This window comes from Teleopsis dalmanni, chromosome X (assembly GCF_002237135.1).
Source record: "Teleopsis dalmanni isolate 2A chromosome X, ASM223713v2, whole genome shotgun sequence".
Taxonomy (NCBI): Eukaryota; Metazoa; Arthropoda; class Insecta; order Diptera; family Diopsidae; genus Teleopsis; species Teleopsis dalmanni.
The window spans coordinates 39,489,988-39,509,016 of record NC_051848.1 but is presented as its reverse complement, the minus strand read 5'-3'; the positions used below and the strand labels follow the sequence as shown (position 1 = coordinate 39,509,016).

At 29.7% G+C, this 19,029-nt stretch overlaps 1 protein-coding gene across 1 annotated transcript; it reads left to right on the top strand.

Annotated features, from left to right (window-relative positions):
* The first annotated feature begins 1,092 nt into the window (after window positions 1–1,092).
* On the top strand, window positions 1,093–1,840 carry LOC119662043 (mitochondrial import inner membrane translocase subunit Tim23-like). The gene has a single exon (XM_038071584.1). The coding sequence runs from the start codon at window positions 1,159–1,161 to the stop codon at window positions 1,717–1,719; it is 561 nt and encodes a 186-aa protein (XP_037927512.1). The 5' UTR covers window positions 1,093–1,158; the 3' UTR covers window positions 1,720–1,840.
* The last annotated feature ends 17,189 nt before the right edge of the window (window positions 1,841–19,029 follow it).

Sequence of the window (19,029 nt, the reverse complement as noted above, 5' to 3'; positions counted from 1 at the left end):
ATGAATACCATGCCAGGAAAGCTGTCTTTTTTTTTGCAAACCATTCATCGAACCATTTTGCAACTTCGACGAAATTGCTGAAGAGTACGAGTCCCATTGACGCCGAAGAGGTGATAATCAGATGGCGCCAGTTCTGAGTAATACGACGGGTTCGGAAGAATGTTCAATCGAAGCGATCTTAAAGTGCTTTTCACTGGTTTTGCTGTGTGAGACGGTGCATGCCGTGTTACAGAATCACTTTGGCATATCTTCTGGTCTATTGGTCCATTATATAATTTTTTAAATAAATTTATCAAACAGAAGTAGGATAGCAGACTACAGTATTGAGATTTGAAATTAAAAATTTTTATTTATTGTTTTTTAGTTGTCGGAGACCATTTGAGTTACTTTCTTTAATCGAATTGCTTGATTGTGAAAATGTTCATGAAATCGTTTTTTTTATATAAATTCTATCACTGCAGACTATCCCTAGAAATAAAACTCTGGTCTTATATCGCAATGGATCTTGATGGTCTATGCGTTGTCTTTTTGTTCTACTAGCACAGCCTAACGTAACTGGTTAAGTTCATCTAAACGAAATTAAATCTTCAATTTATGGAACTCTTACGTCTTGCCGTTTTCTGACCTTGAAAGAGTACATATACAGCTGGGAATACCTCATTAGTATTCAATTTTCAACAGAAGTTAAGCCACTGAGTTTAGTAACAAAAAACATCAGTCCGAAAATGTAGAAAAATATGAAATCTAATCAATGTCTATATTCTTCGCCCACGCAATATTCTGGTATCAGTAAGTATGAACTAAAATAAGTGACTCTTTTTCTGGGTGAATAATCGTGTTTAGAAATGTATTCGTATAAATATTAGAAATGTTTTTTTTTTAGATCGCTAGCTTTCAGCACAAATATCTAGACCCACAATGTAATACAATCTAGCGCACAATAGATCTTTTAGGTCGGGGTGCACAAATAGCCTATTTAAAAAAAAAAATACGATCTAAATTTTATCGTAGTAGTCATAAAATTTTTAAAAACTTGACATGAAGTATAGTTATAAATATATTAGTAAATATTTCATGTGTTTCAAAATAGTTTCCAAAAGTGTGTTATATATAATCATACGCTTCTCTTCCTACTACACTTTCATTACCTACAATAAAATGGCAAAAGAATTCATGGATCATTTTTTCGGAGAAACTCCAGTAAATTTTGATGATGTGCAAGATCATTCAACAATCAGAATACCATCATTGGGTAAAGTACTACCACCAGGACCTGATGCCAGTATTATAGAAGAGGCGCAACAGGAATTTGCAGTAATCCATTCTTCGCAGCTAAAATATTCATTCCACCGCTTTGTTGGAACAGTCTATCTAATAGGTGGTGCTGTTGGCTGTTTGACTGGTTTGTACAAGGGTATACGCGAAATTAATAAAAATAAATATACTGCCAAAATGCAAAGAACGGTACTCCTGAATCACGTATTAAAGGAAGGTTTCGTACAATCAAATACAATGGCTGTGATTGGAATAATTTACAGTGGCGTTTCTTTGTTGGTCAAACACATTCGCCCCGATTGCGATGGTGACTTCAATACAATTATTTCAGGTACAGCAACGGGTATGTTACTCAAGTCAACTGATGGTGCTACAAAATGTGTTCTAGGTGGAATTATCGGGATGTGCGTATCTGTTATATATAGGGTCTATACAAATTTTTGAGAATCTAAATCCTTAGAACAAAAGAAAGCATAAATGATATCACTTTGGAAGTTTCGATTTGTTCGGTAGTTATTTCTTGATATAAAATGTCTGGAAAAAATTTTTCATTAAATTATTTTATTTTGAGAGAAAAAAAAATGTAGTTTTTTAATTTTGTAGTTTTAGGACTTAAAGTTTAAAGATAGGTATTTAGAGGATAGTTATTTTTACTTGCAAGAAGACAAGGGTCGTAAGATCGTAAAATGAATCTAGAAACATTATTGTTACAATAATCATTTAAAAATGGGACAGCAATTTGTCCTATATGAAAAGTAGGGAGTATGCTCCACTGAGAGTTGAGGATAAGAGGGGGAGAGTGGAACTTGTGAAAATAAGAACAGCTTATAACAAATAAATAATGAAATACGACCACAAGCACTTTTACAATTACTCTATTAATCCCTTAAAAACATTGAAGGAAGTTCCCGAAAACACTTGGCATATAGTTTAATATGCTGTATCCATCTGGTGCATGAATGAACTCCTTTTCAAACTCCGTCATTGTATTTGCAATACTAACAGTACTATCGTAAGGTATTAAAGTTACTAATATAAAGGCTTTGTTCACAATACGGCAGTCTCAAAATTAATAATTGTCACAAAATATTCAGTTATGGATTCTATGGATTCTGAATTGCGTTCAAATTTCCAGCAAAAAACTTGAAGATAAACTTAACAGGACTGTAGCATCTGTTTGTAAGCTTAAAATTTTTCTGTCGCTTGCTATAAGATGTTTTAGAAATGTAAGCTATTTTAGATTAGAAGCAAACGAAGCTGTATGGAAACAACCTACCAAAGTGATCGCAACCTTAAACATTTGTCGGGACGTTCAATCTGAAATGATTTATGGATTGTTTGCAATTAAATAAAAATAATATAGGAAATATAATAAAATTCTGACAGGATACAATATACGTATCGGGTGTCAATAAGTTCTATTCTGTACAACCGAATGATTTAAAAAATATAACGAAAATATATGCATCGGGTCTTATTAAGTTCTATTTTGGAAAACCAAATGGTTTAAAAGTATAACATAGCAACTATGATAAAGAGAATGTGGAATCCATCACTCACTTTTAATGTGTTTGCCATGGACTATAGATGAAGTGACTCAAACATCAAGGAGATCGTGTGTTTAGTAGCCTATGAAGACAACAAAAATATACTTATTCGATTTTATTAAATTTAAAATAGAATAGTATTGTAATTTAACAATCATAAATAAAAATATAAATAATTAATTCAATTATTCTATTCTTGTTAATAAAACCAGATAAAATGTGCAAACATAAAAATCAAGTACGGCTTTGGGTCAGTTGGTTAAAGAGCGCTGACTCTGAGATTTAAATTTGGCAGGGCACGAGTTCGATAAATAATTATTTACGATTAATAAACGATTAAAAAATCGTATCGAGTGGAAGTTATTTGTTACAGCTCTATGCTCCTCCTAGAAGTTAAAGGATAAATATATAATAAATACAAGAATTATTTCCAAGACTACTGATAATTATATTTGGCGATACTCGAAACAGCTGTATGGTCATATGTATGAATATCTACAGCTGTATGAATATTTATTGTTGTAGTTTATTACTTCTCAAAAACCTGTTTATTAAACTCATAGTTTAGCTAACGTAAGAAGCTATAACAGAAACAATGCTCCATCCCTCCACGCAATTTTAAGGGGCATCGGAATAGGCAATCGTTATATTCAATTGTTACTGTTGATCTTCGCATTTATACACACATTTTAAAGTAATCTAAATTAAGCTATGAAGACCATAGAATACTATTATCTCATTATGTGATAAATATCAAAATGTACAACGGTTAATTAATTAATTTTTAGGTCACTTTAATTTATTTGAAATTGTTAAGGAACTTCACTTGAACATACTTAATCAAATTAATCTTCGGATTTTTAATCCATTTTTATTTTTTTTTCGTTTTTTGGACCGCTAAATTTTCCCTATGCTTTCCCTTTTACGCTTTTAAAATTCAATTATGAATCCAATTGTTCCATAAAGTTCCTTTATTATTCATTCAGCTTGTTTTCGCTTGGACTGCATGTAATTGGCCTGGATAAGATTAAATATCTGTTAAATGGTTTTAAATTGTTTTTGAATAATTTTCATTGTTCTATGCCTCCTTGCAATTCAGGCTCTTTCACTTATTTTTTTTTTTTTAATTTTCTATGTTCCTTTTTATTCGCTATATTTTTTTTTTATTTTTTTTTTGCATTTTGGAACAATGGGCAGTTGAAGTTGACAGAATCATAAAGTTTTCAAACGACTAACCTGACACATGCAAAAATATTCATTTCCATTCGAACATTTGCAAGTGAGTATAGCTGTAGTATACGCTTCAATTTTTTTTTTTTATTCACCACTTCCAATTGCTTAACGGTTTTTTTTTTTTTTGCATTTTTCTTTTCATTTTGATTATTTTTCGTTTTCTTGTTTGCAGTTTTTTATTTTTATTTTCGTTTTTTTTTTTTGTTCTTTTTATTGATGCAAATTGCTTTTTCCAATTAGGCCAATAAAACCTTGGGTTAAATGTCCATGGATATTTGATGTTGTGAGCAGTCCATAGGTTGTATTGGTGGTATATAGATATTTCGAAGTCCTTTTTTTTACTTTTACTAACATCAGCGTTACAACTGCAATTGCTGTTGTTGCTACTGCTGCTGCTGCTGCTATATATGCAAACCGTACGTGTAACTAACTCTATTAACGAACCGGAAACGGAAATACACATCCGCGGGCTGAGTTGAATTAAAACTTTTTGCAAAACTTAAAAGTGCGCATCACTTATTTTAACGTGCCCTTCTCTATCTTCATATACGGATATATATATATATATATATATATATTATATATATATATATATATTATATATATATATATATGTTGTATGTATATATATATATAAATATTATATGTATATATATATATATATATATATATATATATATATATGTTATATATATATTATATAAATATATTATATTGTATATGAGAATATATAGATTTATATAGATATAAGCTCCATATCCATAATATATATATCTATATACATATATATATATATATATATATATGTGTGTGTGTTTGATTATAGCCCTTTAAGTCTGCCCCTGTGTGTTGTATGCGTATATTTACACGATGTTCAGCAGGCAAATTAAAAAAAAAAAAATCAAATAAAGTGGAAATTGTGCCATAAAGCACACAGGACATATCGTAGCACATAGCGTAGCATGAGCCCCACTCTCCACTTGGTCAGTTAAGTTGTTAGAGATCCGTTGGTAGCCACAATTTTTAGTCTATTCACACCGACTCGAACCGAATTTTCGTTTTGCAAAAACTATTGAAGCTGTTTAACCATTTTTCGATTTTGGTGTTTTTTTACCCCCTCTCTCTCTCTCTCTGTCGTTTCATTTAATTCTGAATTCTTTTTTTATTGGCATAATTTTTTTGCAATTGTTATTCAGTTTTTCATTGCAAATGTTTATGGATTTTTATTTTCGATGTAAAATTTTTTGTATCTTTAGGATTTTTTAATGTTAAAACTGCTGCTGCGGTCCAACTTGCTGACAATGTTTCGTTTTTGAGTGGTTTATGTAGTACTATCCATTTAATCAGTTTGGGTGAGTCTGCCGTGGTACATGACACACTTTGATGACCAGATGTGATTGGATTGTAATTGACAATTTATCGTGTCAATCAGCATCGACTTTGGCAAACCGTTTTTTAATTAAGAACCGTACAAAATTTTCCAATTTACTTGCTAATGATGTAAAACTGTTAAAAAAATTTTAGAGCATTTTATGAAAGTTTAAAATTTACACGCCCAGCTTGTGAGGTTTGTGTAAATTTAATGCAATAATTCCCGAGTTAAATACTAAATGAACAACATTACTTAATTTTGACTTTTGGCTTGTGGAGAGTGTGATTAGTGGTAGCTTGATTTCAACTTATGGTAGATATTACAACCATTTGAATTGAAATACAATTGTTGAATTTTTTTTTTTTTTGACAGCAGGAGGAAACATCGAAAGTCACCGTGTTAGAATTGAGCCCACCAAACCACCTCTTAGTAAGGAATGGAGAAGCTTGTGAGCATTGTGAAAACTTCATTCCCGTCATCAGGGGAGAGAGGAAAAAAATAGTGTTAGTCAGTCAGAAAGCAATCCCTCATCGATGCAGTTTCTACATTTCGTACATTTTGCGTATATGTTTCGAAGATTACCATGTCTTACGGACTCATTCGATTGAGAGTTCTGCGCTCTTAGCATAGCCGCTCATTTAATTTTTTTAATCTTTTCTTATTTCTTCTCTTTTTGCGCTCTTTTATTTTAACTAAATTTAAATTTTTTCTTTAAATAAGTAGAAAAATATTTATAAGTTATAAAAAACTGTATTTTTATTTACTTTTTATAATAGTTTTTATCATTATATAAATTATAATTTTAAAATTAAATTAAAAATATTTTAAAAATTTTGTTATAAATTATTATCAATTATTATAATTTATTTATATTAAAAATAAATAAAAATTAATTAAATTAAACAATAAAACTTTAAAACCAATGAGTGTAATAAAAATAAAGTCTAACTCATTTTAGCCCTACGCACACCTCATGATATATCTCTGTACTGCTTTTATAACCGACACCCTATCGATTTGATTAATATTTAATAGAACATTTATTTATGTATATTAATTTAAAAAGATGAACAAATTTAAAATTCAATTCAAATTTCTTTTAATTAATCCAATATTTATTTAATTACAAAAAAAATGTAATGTAATGTGAAAAATATTAACAAAACAAAAAAAAAATACTACACAGTAATTATTCATACATTTTCTTCTTTTTATTTGGCACTACAGTCCAGTATGAACCTTGGCCTCTCTGACAATCTGTCTGCATCTGTCACTATCTTCTGCTACTCTCTTCCAATTCAGTACTCCAATCGTTCTTGCATCACCATTCACGTTCTCATCCCATCTTGTTCTTGGCCTACCTCTGTGCCTGGTTGTCATCGGCTTTGCGTTGAATATGCTGTTCGGCTTTATCTCCGACCCCATTCTTATTACATGAGCAGCCCATTGTAACTTTTGCGACTTAATGTAACTCACTATATTTTCCTTTCTAAGCAGTTCTACAATTTCATTATTTGTTCGTCTTTGAGAAGTTTGTGCATCAATTTGGATTGGCCCGTAGATTTGACGAACTATTTTTCTTTCAAAAATTTTTAAAGCTTCTGCGTCCGCCTTTGTCAGTGTCCATGTTTCTGAGCTATATATAGCTACCGGTCTTATTATTGTCTTGTACTTTCGTTACTTACTTTCCTTGGATAGATATTGTAAAAACATATGTATTTGTAGAAACATATATTTGCCGCATATATATACATATATATGCATATATATTCATACATATATTTATAAAAAAAATGATAAACAAATAAATATGTATTGAAAAATGAAATCAACAAAATATAAAAGAACTTCTTCTTCAAATTGGTGGTTTGTTTTTAATGAATGCTTTTTTCTAAACTGCCTTTCTTTTCTTTATCACAAACAGGATAATAAATTATTCCTTCAAAAATGTATTTATATATAGATAGATGGATTTTAAACGGGTTGAGAACTTGTCATCACGTCACTGCATTCTTTGGGGATTATTGTGGCACACCGACTTTAGTTTCATAGACGCGTAACAGTTAAGAACGCCATTATGTTCTTTGGAGAGATGTTGCCTAATTCTGTTGTAAGTAGATAGGCAGTTGGTAAGTAGCGAAATCTGAGTCTGGCGAGATTATATTTATATATACGTATTTGTCATTTGATTTTTATAATATTGTATTTTTTAATTTTATTGTATTGTTATTTCTTGGTCTGATTTATAGCGTTGTGTAATATTTAACATTGGTCTATTAGTGTTCGTTCGAAGATATATATAAAAAATATAAATAATATAAAAAAGTCAATAAATTATTGCTATATTATAAAATACTTTTAAAAGTTCCATACAAGATTATTTATTGTATTAATCAAATTTCAAAGAACTTTTAAATATTTTTAATTTTCCAATATATTTTCATTTCGCCTTCGCTCCTTTATTTTATCTGCAATATTAATGGTGTCATTTCAAGAATTTCATTTAAAATTTTCATAAAATATTTTCAACGTCCTTCTGGTTAAATCCAATTTCGTTGCTTGATTTAAATACTAAAATATTTTTTTTCGTTTCGTTTAGATGTTCTGAATTTATTTGAAGGAAAGATTTTAATTAGTTTTAAGTTTTCTAATAATTCAAAACTAACCAAGCGTAATAAAATCTAAGTCGTCCAAGTGCTGGTGCTGCTGCTACTGGTGATGCTACTGGTGCTGCTGCAAATGTGCCAACATAAACAAATCATAAATCCAGCAATAAAATCAGATTAAATGATAGCCACAATGCTGCATGCAAACCAGGGAATCAGGGAATCAGCCGACACCAAACAAGATATGCAAACAAACTCGGCAATCCGTGCTGCCCACAATCTTATCACACGACGACACCAAACAAAAATCTTCGAATAAATTCATTACTAAACTACACCTCTGGGAGTGATAATTCGATGCAAAAGTTTGGTGATTATTCACTTCTGCAACTTAGGCCACAAGTTAGGCTGGAAAAGCCTATAACCAAATAGAAACTTACTTTACATACAAACATAGCTGCAGGCATATGCGAACAATGATATTATGTGAGTATATCGGAAATTAGATTTAAGCAGATAACACAGTATCATAGCACCTTAGTATGTTCGTAAATTACACATTTTTTAGATGATATGAAATAACTCATTTGTCTTTATTAACAATTTTCATTTTTTGATAAATTTTTAAAGTTTTCAGCACATTTTTTACTATGAAATTTAAATGTAGGCTTCAAAAAACTATTGTAGTTCGTTAATGTATCTGATTGATGCGATTTTGTTTTTCACGTATTACCTTCACCCCTGAATTCAATGCTCATCACATTGCACTGTCCCACTTCGATTCTTAATGTTTTTCTCTGGTTTTTCTTCAAATTCTATTCTATTCTCCAATAAACTCAATTTTTTTACTGCTTGGTTATTTTTTTATCTATTGCAGCTAAAGGATATGGGTCTTGGCTAATTTGCTCATAGGAAAATTTAATTTGGGTTGAACAATAAAAACAAGAAAAGTTACGAGCTTCATAAAAATGTTTTACTAATTTGAACTTTAGTCAGAAACTCCCAGACAAGGCTTCGGAAGCAGAGCACATAGATGAAAAAAGTTTTACTCGGGATGAGAAGCTATAGAACATACCCTACAGAACTGAGTTTTACTAGTTTGTTTTTAAAATGTATTTGCGTTGTAAAGCTAAATGAAATAAAATTTAATATTATTTTAAATTTTACAAAAAAAAATAAAATTATGAAAAAATAAAAATTAAAAATTTTTATTGAACTTTAAATTTTTCTTTAAAAAAAAATAATTAAAGTCAGTGCACCTGAGCACTTTTACTCTCTATTAACTGCGAGGTTTCTACAAAACCCCTCTTTGAGCCTTGAATGGATTATTGTTTATTACTTCATTAGACTAAGCAATAATTGACCTTAGATCTGCATATCTCCCCGAGGAGCCTGTAACCATTCTGAGATTTGATAACGCAGTGTTAGTAAATTTGTCAGATTTCGCAAATAATTTCAGGGCTCTATCCTTTATGTATTTCTTGATGGGATCAATCTTGATCTCATCATTATTAAAGTTAATTCTCAACAAATATTACTTACTTACTTATTTACTTACTTATGTGGCCATAACAACCCGTTACCGAGTTTCGGCCTGACGCAGCATGTCTCCCCAGGCGCCTCTGCTGCGTGCGCGCCTTCTCCAGTCTCGTATATCAAGTCCCAGTTAGTGCTCCTCAACTTGATCACGTCACGGAGACACGGTCTACCTCTACGTCTTCTTCCGCCGACTACTGCTTCAAACACCTTTTTCGCCGGAGCGTCTTCATCCATTCTCACGACATGACCAAGCCAGCGAAGCCGCTGGATGTTAATGCGCTGAATAACACCAATGTCGTGATAAAGCTCGTACAGCTCGTGGGTCATTCTAATGCGGTAGTCGTCGCCAACTCGTAGAGGACCAAAGATCTTACGAAGAACTTTTCTCAAGAACTTTATTTCTTAATAAATATGCCACAAATAAAGTTGAAATATCTTTAACTACCTAGTATACAAGCTTAAATCCTTCTCACAAAGGTTAAGTTGTAATAAAAATATATTTTTAATAAGGAATCAACGAATCAACTCGTATGGGAGTTATATCCCATACGAACCTAAACTTATCCTAACCTGGAACAACATTCTCTTAAGCTATGCAAATGCATCTCTTGATGAGCATTTCGCATGGACATAATGTCAGGATTCCAAGAACGGCCGTTTCTAGATCCTGGAACCAAATTGTTCCAATCTTCTAATAATTTCTGAACCTAAAATCCTTTCAGAGTATTTGTTTGTTTATTCATAATTATTCAAATCATTTAATAGTTTCTGAATCAGTGTGTGTTCATTATGTTCTCTTTTTGTCAGAATACAGAGTGTCTGGTATGGGCTTCAGTGACAATTGCTCTTATCATTGTTTTTGTGTTCTGGTTATTATTGGATCCATTAAAAAATAACAGGATTGCTTTACCCTGGTTCATTACCTATCAAAATGAATTTTGATAGAATTTAACAGCAGTAAGACTCATTAAAGAATTTTAAATCTAGTTGGTATTTTTTAAGAAGTCCATAAAAATGTTAAAAATTAATACATTTTTTGTTATCTCCGATAATAGACAAGTATTTTCCTTTTATTCGGAAAATGTCGTGGTAATTAAAATCTTTAGGGAATAGTATTTCTACAAATTCTTTGTGTAAACATGCGATGAATTAATGTACTTCACTATAAACCGTAGAGGATAACAGAATTAAATTATATATATCAGAAAAGGCTAATATCCAAATTATACACTCAACAAAGACGAAGTAGATGAAAATAAAAACGGAAAGATGCCAAGTGTTTTATTAGATTTGCAATTTGTTTATTTGAGTTGTACGTGCTTTTTGTGTATCCTTTGCCTTGCTCCAAATATCCTGGAAGCTGCCGCCTCCATAGTGATTAGCAGTAGCAACAGTAGCGAAATTTCCATTTCAGTATAATTTCCGAAATTAATTGCTACCATTTTCTTTCAACAATTTCCAAACCGAAAAGTTGAGTTAATTTAAATTAGAAAAATTCTTTCACATTTAGTTTGTTTTTTAACTGTCAACACTTTTTCCTTTCGACGAGTCTCACGTTGTCCTGTTGATAGGTTCGTACGGTTTTAATTATTTTTACTTTTTTAATGAAAAACGCATTCTGACGCTATAAAAAACCTGAAATAAACACTGTTTTAATATAAAAATTTCATCACGTACTACTCTCAGTTCGTTTTAAATTTAAGCTTTTCATTTAACTTAGAAATTCAATAGGTCGAAAGTAATAAATTTTTAAATGAATAAATTCCGTCATTCTAGACAACTTGTTGAGTTTTGACTAAATTCAAGCAATACCAAAATTCTTTTTGGTACATTGGAACACTACATTGGAACATTTTTGGTACATTATGTTAACAAAATGCATAACAGCACATTAATAGAAGTCGGTTTTAATATTGAAGTATATTTTCACAAATAACTCTAATATACCTATATAAGTAAGTTCAGCTATGGACATGGAAGATTTTAGTAATATCAGAAAAAATCGATATTAGAAATTTATTGAATCAAACTACGTCAGACAATTGCGGATTCACTCATTATTTGGCATTATTGTATTGTTTTTTTTCTAGTATTTAAAAGTTCTGAAGCTGTGTCTAGGTTGAATGCCATATCATTGAACTGCAACTTAAGAAAATACGTTTAAAAGACACTAAAGTCAAAATTACATCATTACATCGGCTTCACAGTCCTAAGACTTTTACTCTTTGATAGCTGGGATGTTTCTGCAGAGTTCCACCCAACTCACTGACTAATTTGTGTATTCCACATAAGCTTTGTGATTATTCAATGACTAATTTAAGATCGGCGTACCGAACATTCTGGTTAGTGATTACTCTGAGATTAGATAGTGCTAAGTAAGGCAGCTTGTCAGTTTTCGCATATATCTTCAGGCCTCTGTCCCTTATGTATTTTTTGGCCGGATCTATTCTAAGGTCTCTTAGCATGTCATTCGTGCGGATGTACCATGGCACTTTGAAGAGTCTTCAGAGAGCCTGACTTTAAGCAACTTGCAGCTTCTGCATAGTAGAATCGGCTGCTTTGCTATACTTAGTATTCTTTTTGTATTCTTAATATTCTTTTTTTGTCTATTTGGTACCAATTATTATTAAAAGTTTAGTCATCTTCCGTAAATTGGAACCTAATGAGATTTTCTATACTCGTTTCTTAAGGATAAAATGAATGTAAATGGTTTTACATTTTTAGGAAAGATGAGTTATGCCATAAAACCCATATTATTGTTACATTATTCACTCTAGTTTAAAAAAAGACACTTTTTCTATATGAAAATCATTCATAATTTTTTGCCAAAATAAAAAAAATGTTTATATATACCCTTGGGATTCATAATTTTAATTCAATATTTATTCAAAATATTTTTAATTTCAATTTAATTTAATTTATTGTTGTGCAGTTGGAATTTTCTGTACGAGAAAAAAATTTAAAAATTTTAGTTATGATTAATGGCAATTAATTATTGTAAAATTTAATTACAAACTCAGCTTTATTTTTTGTTCAATGAGGCACTTATCAGTGAAAATTGTCATATGCAAATATGAAAAATATGAAAAAATTAATTAATTATTAAACAAATATTTAATTAAATACATTTAATTTGGAATATGTAATTAATAGTAGGTATATATGTTATTGTATTGAAAATAGAAAGAGACTTCATATTAATTTCTTGTTAAAAATGTATCTATATAACTTAACAATTTCAAAATATAGATATATATTATAGAAACTCTAATAAAAATTTAATTTGATTGAATATTTTGGGTGACCCTGTTTCCTGCTATGTTATATTAGCCGTCGTCAATAAACTTTGGCCATATATGCTGGTGACTAATAGTCAGCTTAAAATTTTTTTCATTTCAAAAACTTGCTTTGAATGACTTAAAATCAACTCATATCAATTTTACCATGAAAATAATCTCAAATACACCAATTAGTGTATGTTAAATGACAAAAAATACCGTATTCAAATACATCAAAGTGCCTCGAAATGACTGTGGATTAAATGAAAAGATATATTAAAAAAATAGAAAAAAAAGGATTTGAAATGTAACTTTGAAACCATCAGTGGCTTTGAGGCAGAAATTCATGTCTGTCTGTTTAATGCAAATTTATCATATAAAAGCAAATGTTAAAGCCAGTCTGGATGTATGGCGCACAGCTATAGGGTTTCAGAAACAAAACCAATACAGAAGCTATACAGTACTTTACGAATAAAGTACTCCGATCAATACTAAAGTTTCCATCATACATCAGAAACAATGACCTTAACCGTGACCTTCACTGTGACCTTCACCATAACCTAAACTTACCAACCGTCACTGTAAAAATAAGTAAATTGACATTGTTTCATTATGAAAGAGTTCACTAGTCTCTCTATGTCTCTCTATTTATTTATCTCTTTTTATCTATCTCTCTTTATCTATCTCTCTTTATCTATCTCTCTTTATCTCTCTCTCTCAATCTCTTTCTCTTCCTCTCTCCCGATTAATAGCTTAACATAAACACAAAACGTACAATACAAACAAAATCACACATACATATGTTAATTACACCCAACATTACTTATAATTAATAAAAGAGAAAACACATTCCTCTTAAAATATACTAAGCTTTAGAATAAAAACTGCACCGTGCTGCTTACAGAGCATGCAAATGAAATCACATTCACATTGGGACTATTCAATATTGAATACACAATACAAAACATATAAACAAATATAAAAATAAAAGAGAAAACAAGGCCCGCAAATATGTACCTAAAATAATCATAACTCTTAAATTAATGCGTGCGAGCGGTTCAATAAAAATGTGAACCTCCAATGTTATGCAAAGTAAATACAAAAGAGAAAAAAATGACTGAGCGAAAATCGCTTTACATTTGACTAGAGGTTTAGTCGACGAAATTGAACCGCAACTTCATACAAAGCGTGCAAATACAATCAAAATCACGATTGCCGTTTTATATGGGCAAATGGTTCAGTAAAAAAATTGAACCGCGCATAGTAAATACAAAGTAAAAGAGTATATGAATGCATGAGAGTTTCTTACTCTTATATAGAGGTTGGAAATAAACCAAAAACAAAGTCATTATTGCAATTTTATATTAGCAAATGGTAAAAGTAAAGAAAAAATTAAAGAAATTTGAAGTGAAAAATAATATTTAGAAATGGATAAATGTGTGATTAAAGATTTGATTCAAATATCTTTTTTTAAACGATTTTCTGAAAAAAAGGTTTTAATTCATAAAATAAATAGACCAACTCCAAATATGAAGAATTCGGTACCTGACGTAAAAATTTCGAAATATGTGGTAAGTCGCCGTTTTCCTACAGCTATTTACCATAAAAACCAGTGGATCACAGGCTGCGAACATTTAAATAAATAACTCAGGAATAGGGGGAATACGTTATAGTTGGAATTCTGTTTTGATCAAATAGTGAACACCTTGCCAAAAAGCTGACGCCTCGCTACTGATTATTATTGTATATAATATAATTATTTGAAATAATCTGATAAGATAATGCATCAGAATATTGTTCAAAAATAATTGGTTTGAAAGTAAGTTTTAATTTCATTGAGATTTTCGGTTTATGATTTTAAAGACAATTTACTTATAGAACGACAAAGAACGATTTTACTGATAAATTAGTCAAGACCATAGGCTCTAGACCATAGAAACCAGTTGAAATTCTGTTCGTCCTTCGACTTGACACAACACCAATCAGTTTTTCAGATCAACTTCGAGGCTTGGATGAAATATTCGCTGTTTGAGAACATAAAACAATTTGTGGCTTCAGTGTAATTTTCAGCATACGAAATTTTTCTTTCTCATTTGTTTGTATAGTCTAGAAAACTTTGGTGCATATTTTCCGGAAAACTTTTACACATTTTCTTCTTGAAGGATTTTTAATTTATTTATTTAGTTTTTTTTTCTTGTAATTCTGTTTATAATTCGTTGTAATGTTTTCGGTTTTTTTTTAATGGTGAAATATTTTAGTAAACTTTGTTCTCATTTAATTATGAAAATTACTTTGGAATCACAAATTTGCATTAATACTGAGTAAATTATTTTTCGAGAAAGACGTCAGCAGCATGAAGTCATTATTTAAAATTTGCAAAAAAAAACAAAAAGAAAACAAAAAAAAGTAGTAAAAAAGCGAAGAATTAAAAATTAAATGAAAAAATGTTCAAAAACATAAAAAGTTTTGAAGCTGCATCCGTAGATTGCATTGGCACTGGATGCTGGCTGGATTTGTTGTTATGTGTCCTATTTGCATTTGATAACAAAAATGCAATGGTGTTGCTAAAAATTTCACACAGATTTAAGTATAATTTATTGCTAAGGGAGCTGAAACCAAACCAAACCAAACCTTTTCGAGCAAAACTTAACCAAACTCAACCTAACCGAACCAAACTAACCTAACCAGCTCAAACCCACAACCTAACTGAATTCAAGGAAAACAAAATAGTATTAGAGTTCGAAAACAATTGGTAATTGCAGCAAATGTCAGAGAGCTTTTGGCACTTGTATTTGTGGTTTGAAAGCATATTTGGTGAAAGGACACCGAGATTAACAGTTTTGCACAGTTTTATTTCAGGATTCGGTTTCTTAGTTCCTTTTTTCAGGTTTTCGAATAAAGTTGGCAATAAATTTTAGAAGTATTCAATTTATTTATATAAATCCAGGAAATAATTTTGATTATTTTTCTGACATTTTAAATGCTACGAGTATTTAAAGTGAAAAATAGAAAGCATCACACTTCATAGGTATAAATGAGTCCGTATTTTAAGAATACAAAATAATAGAAAAAATTCTATTGTTATGATTTTCATTTAAAGACTATCATCTGTGATGGTGTTAATACTATCAGCAGTGGGGTGGGATTGTTCCGACGAGACTAGTTAAAATGGATCAAAACACTCACACTCAATGAAAAGTACTTTGTCACTTATTATGGGATTGAATTATAATCAACTGCGTAGCTATACCGATTTAGTTTACATTATTGTACCAGTTGTTGGATGCATCAAATGCTTGGATCAATAGCAAAGATTGGAAGATCAATTTAGTATGTATTTTTATGAAAAGTATTAAATAATATTTTAGTTTTCATTTAATTGAAAATTAAAAACTTCAACGTAAAAAATCCGACAATATTGGAGGCTGCACTACTAAGCTCATCCCTAACTATTGAATATGAATTCATAATTAAGGTCATTAATTTCTATATAGATTTTGAACAGTAGTGAATTGCAGCAACAAAGTTTCTTTTTGTTTTTTTATTATTATGCAACTCATCATTGTTCGAAACGTCTCTAGAAATTAATAAATATAATTATAAATTTTGACGAAAAAAAAATTATTAAAAAATTAGTTGGATTTACATAGCAAAGAAAAGAGAAGAACAAAAATTTAATTAATTTAATGAAAATTGGCTGATCATAAAACGTTGTTCCCAGTATTGCAAATGCATTGTCTAACTGAAAAGTAGAATGTCTGACTATTCTAGAATTATTTCACTGCACTTCTAAAATCATCTGTAGTAAACTCCTGAAAGATGCGTTATTTCAACATAAACAACAGGTCTGAAATCTAAACGCCTGAAGAGTTTATATGTTGTAGTAACTAAGAGTTATCTTTTTACGCTGGACGACAAGGGTTCTCACTCAATGTTAAGAATAATCCAAATAATTAATGCTGATACAAGATATGTGACATTCCCATTACTCGCATAAGTAATCTCATATTCTTTTACTAATTTTTTAGAAAAAATTAAAAAAAAAACTGTTGAATATAATTTTATATACACAATTATGTGACTCTACACACAATGCTTTGTGATCTTTTGCTTTAGCCTAAAGTGTGGGTACCTGTTTTAGCTGATTATAATTTGTATATAAAGAAACTGAGTATAGATTTTCTTTATTGCTTTTATTTGAGATCATAACCTTATGATTTCACTATCATAGATTGATAGTGCGAAATTTGCGTGTATCTAAACAAGACTGCATTTGAACCGAAGAGAATTGAGATGATGTTGTTCGAGGAAAAACTAATTTATTGCCATTGATTTTATGAGCATAGGTGAAATCAAAATTAAAATTACTGTTTTTATCGGTCTTGTATAGTTACATTTAACGTGTACAGTTAAGCTTGCAATTGTCAAAATGAGTAGATCACTTATACCAGATGTAGTATAGTCAAGGTATGCGGAAGGTTTAAAGTGAGAGATGTGGTTTATAAGTGCAATAATTTTTTTAATTCCACAAATTTTTTTTTGAAATGCCACTCGAATGCCACTAGTCGTAGATTAATTAAGAAATATCATATTATAATATAAAAATGAACCTTGTTGGTGAAAAAAAATATTTTACCAGAAAACAAAGTAATCAACGAGATGGCTCAATGGTATTTTAAATAAAAAAAATCAAAAACATAAATATATCTAATATATAATATAATTTTTTATATATAAAATATTGTTTAAGAAAAATAATATATTTTACTTAATTGGAGAGATTTAGGTCCATTAATTTTACATAAAATCATTAATGGGACTGAGAATAACTCAGCTGTAGTCTATGTATAAACCACTAAGCTCGTTACTTCCATATATTCTTTAATATATAGTTTAATTTAAAAGCATTTAATGAACAATTTTTAAAAATTTTGCATTAATTTATTTTGGAGCATATTTTTTATTCACTCTTTTAAAAATTCGTTTAAAATTATATACATCAATCAATTCATCAATGATGAAATATTTTCTTAAAAGATAAATTTATTTTATTGATCCGATACAAAAATGTTTTTAAATTGTTAATAAATAAATACAATTGTTAATTTATGCTGTTATAAATAATATAAAACACAACTAACTCAAATACATATTATGAAATTAATATATATTCTATGCATATATATGATATATTATATTTTCAAATTATTTTCAGACTGTCTGCAATCTCTAAAATATAGAAAAAGAAAAAATATAATAAGCTGAAGTGAAAGTATATTATTTAAATTAATTTGCCAAAATTTATCTAATAATGTAGCATTCATAAAAGCTATTTAGTTTTTATTTATTTTTTTGGCTCAGATCCGCTTATTTGCATTTTCCACTAATTTGTTTAATAATTATAAAACATTGTTATTTTTTTAAATTTTTTATGTAAATATTTTATTTATTAAAACTAATTCTTTTTTGTGCAACATTTTACTGCAACACAGTTTGAAATAAATTCAAATTTTGGGTTCACGGTGCGTATGAGTGACAAAAAATAAATTAATACTAAGTATATAAAATTTATATGGTACAAAACACTATATATGTAAAACACTATAAATTATATTGCTTTTGAATATTAAGATATAATAAGTAGAATATAAATCATTTAACAGATTTTTACTGGTGAAGCCGAGGAACCCTTTGCCCTCGTAGTAAAGAAATCATCGTTAATCATGTAATTCGAAAATTTTTTAACTCGAATCATGTAACTCGAATATTGAAAAATTAAATCTCTTTTTTTTTATATAACATATATGAACAATACTTCACATTAAAATCACAATCATGCATGGTTTCCATTTTATTTATCAAATAATATCGTTCTCTACAACCTGCTACGCAAGTGTCTGGGTAGTACTGGGTACTAGGGCAGGTAAGTCATAGATATAGATTGCAAACTGTTCTATAAATGATTTGCTGATCCTTTTTTTTTTCTATGCCTTATAAAGCTATGAGATCTCTGTTTATGTATATCAGTACTTCTAAAATGTTGAGAAGTTTTAACCACGTCGCTGAATACTTGCTTTTGAAATCGGTGTATTATATTTTGGTTTTTCTGAACAATGCATTCCCAACGTGGTCTACTGTTGCACCACATAGATTTTAGAAGTTGTTTATAGAAAGGGAGA

Bases quoted from the DNA above. Each gene is read 5' to 3' on its own strand.
- LOC119662043 (XM_038071584.1), top strand. From the start codon at position 1,159: ATGGCAAAAGAATTCATGGATCATTTTTTCGGAGAAACTCCAGTAAAT.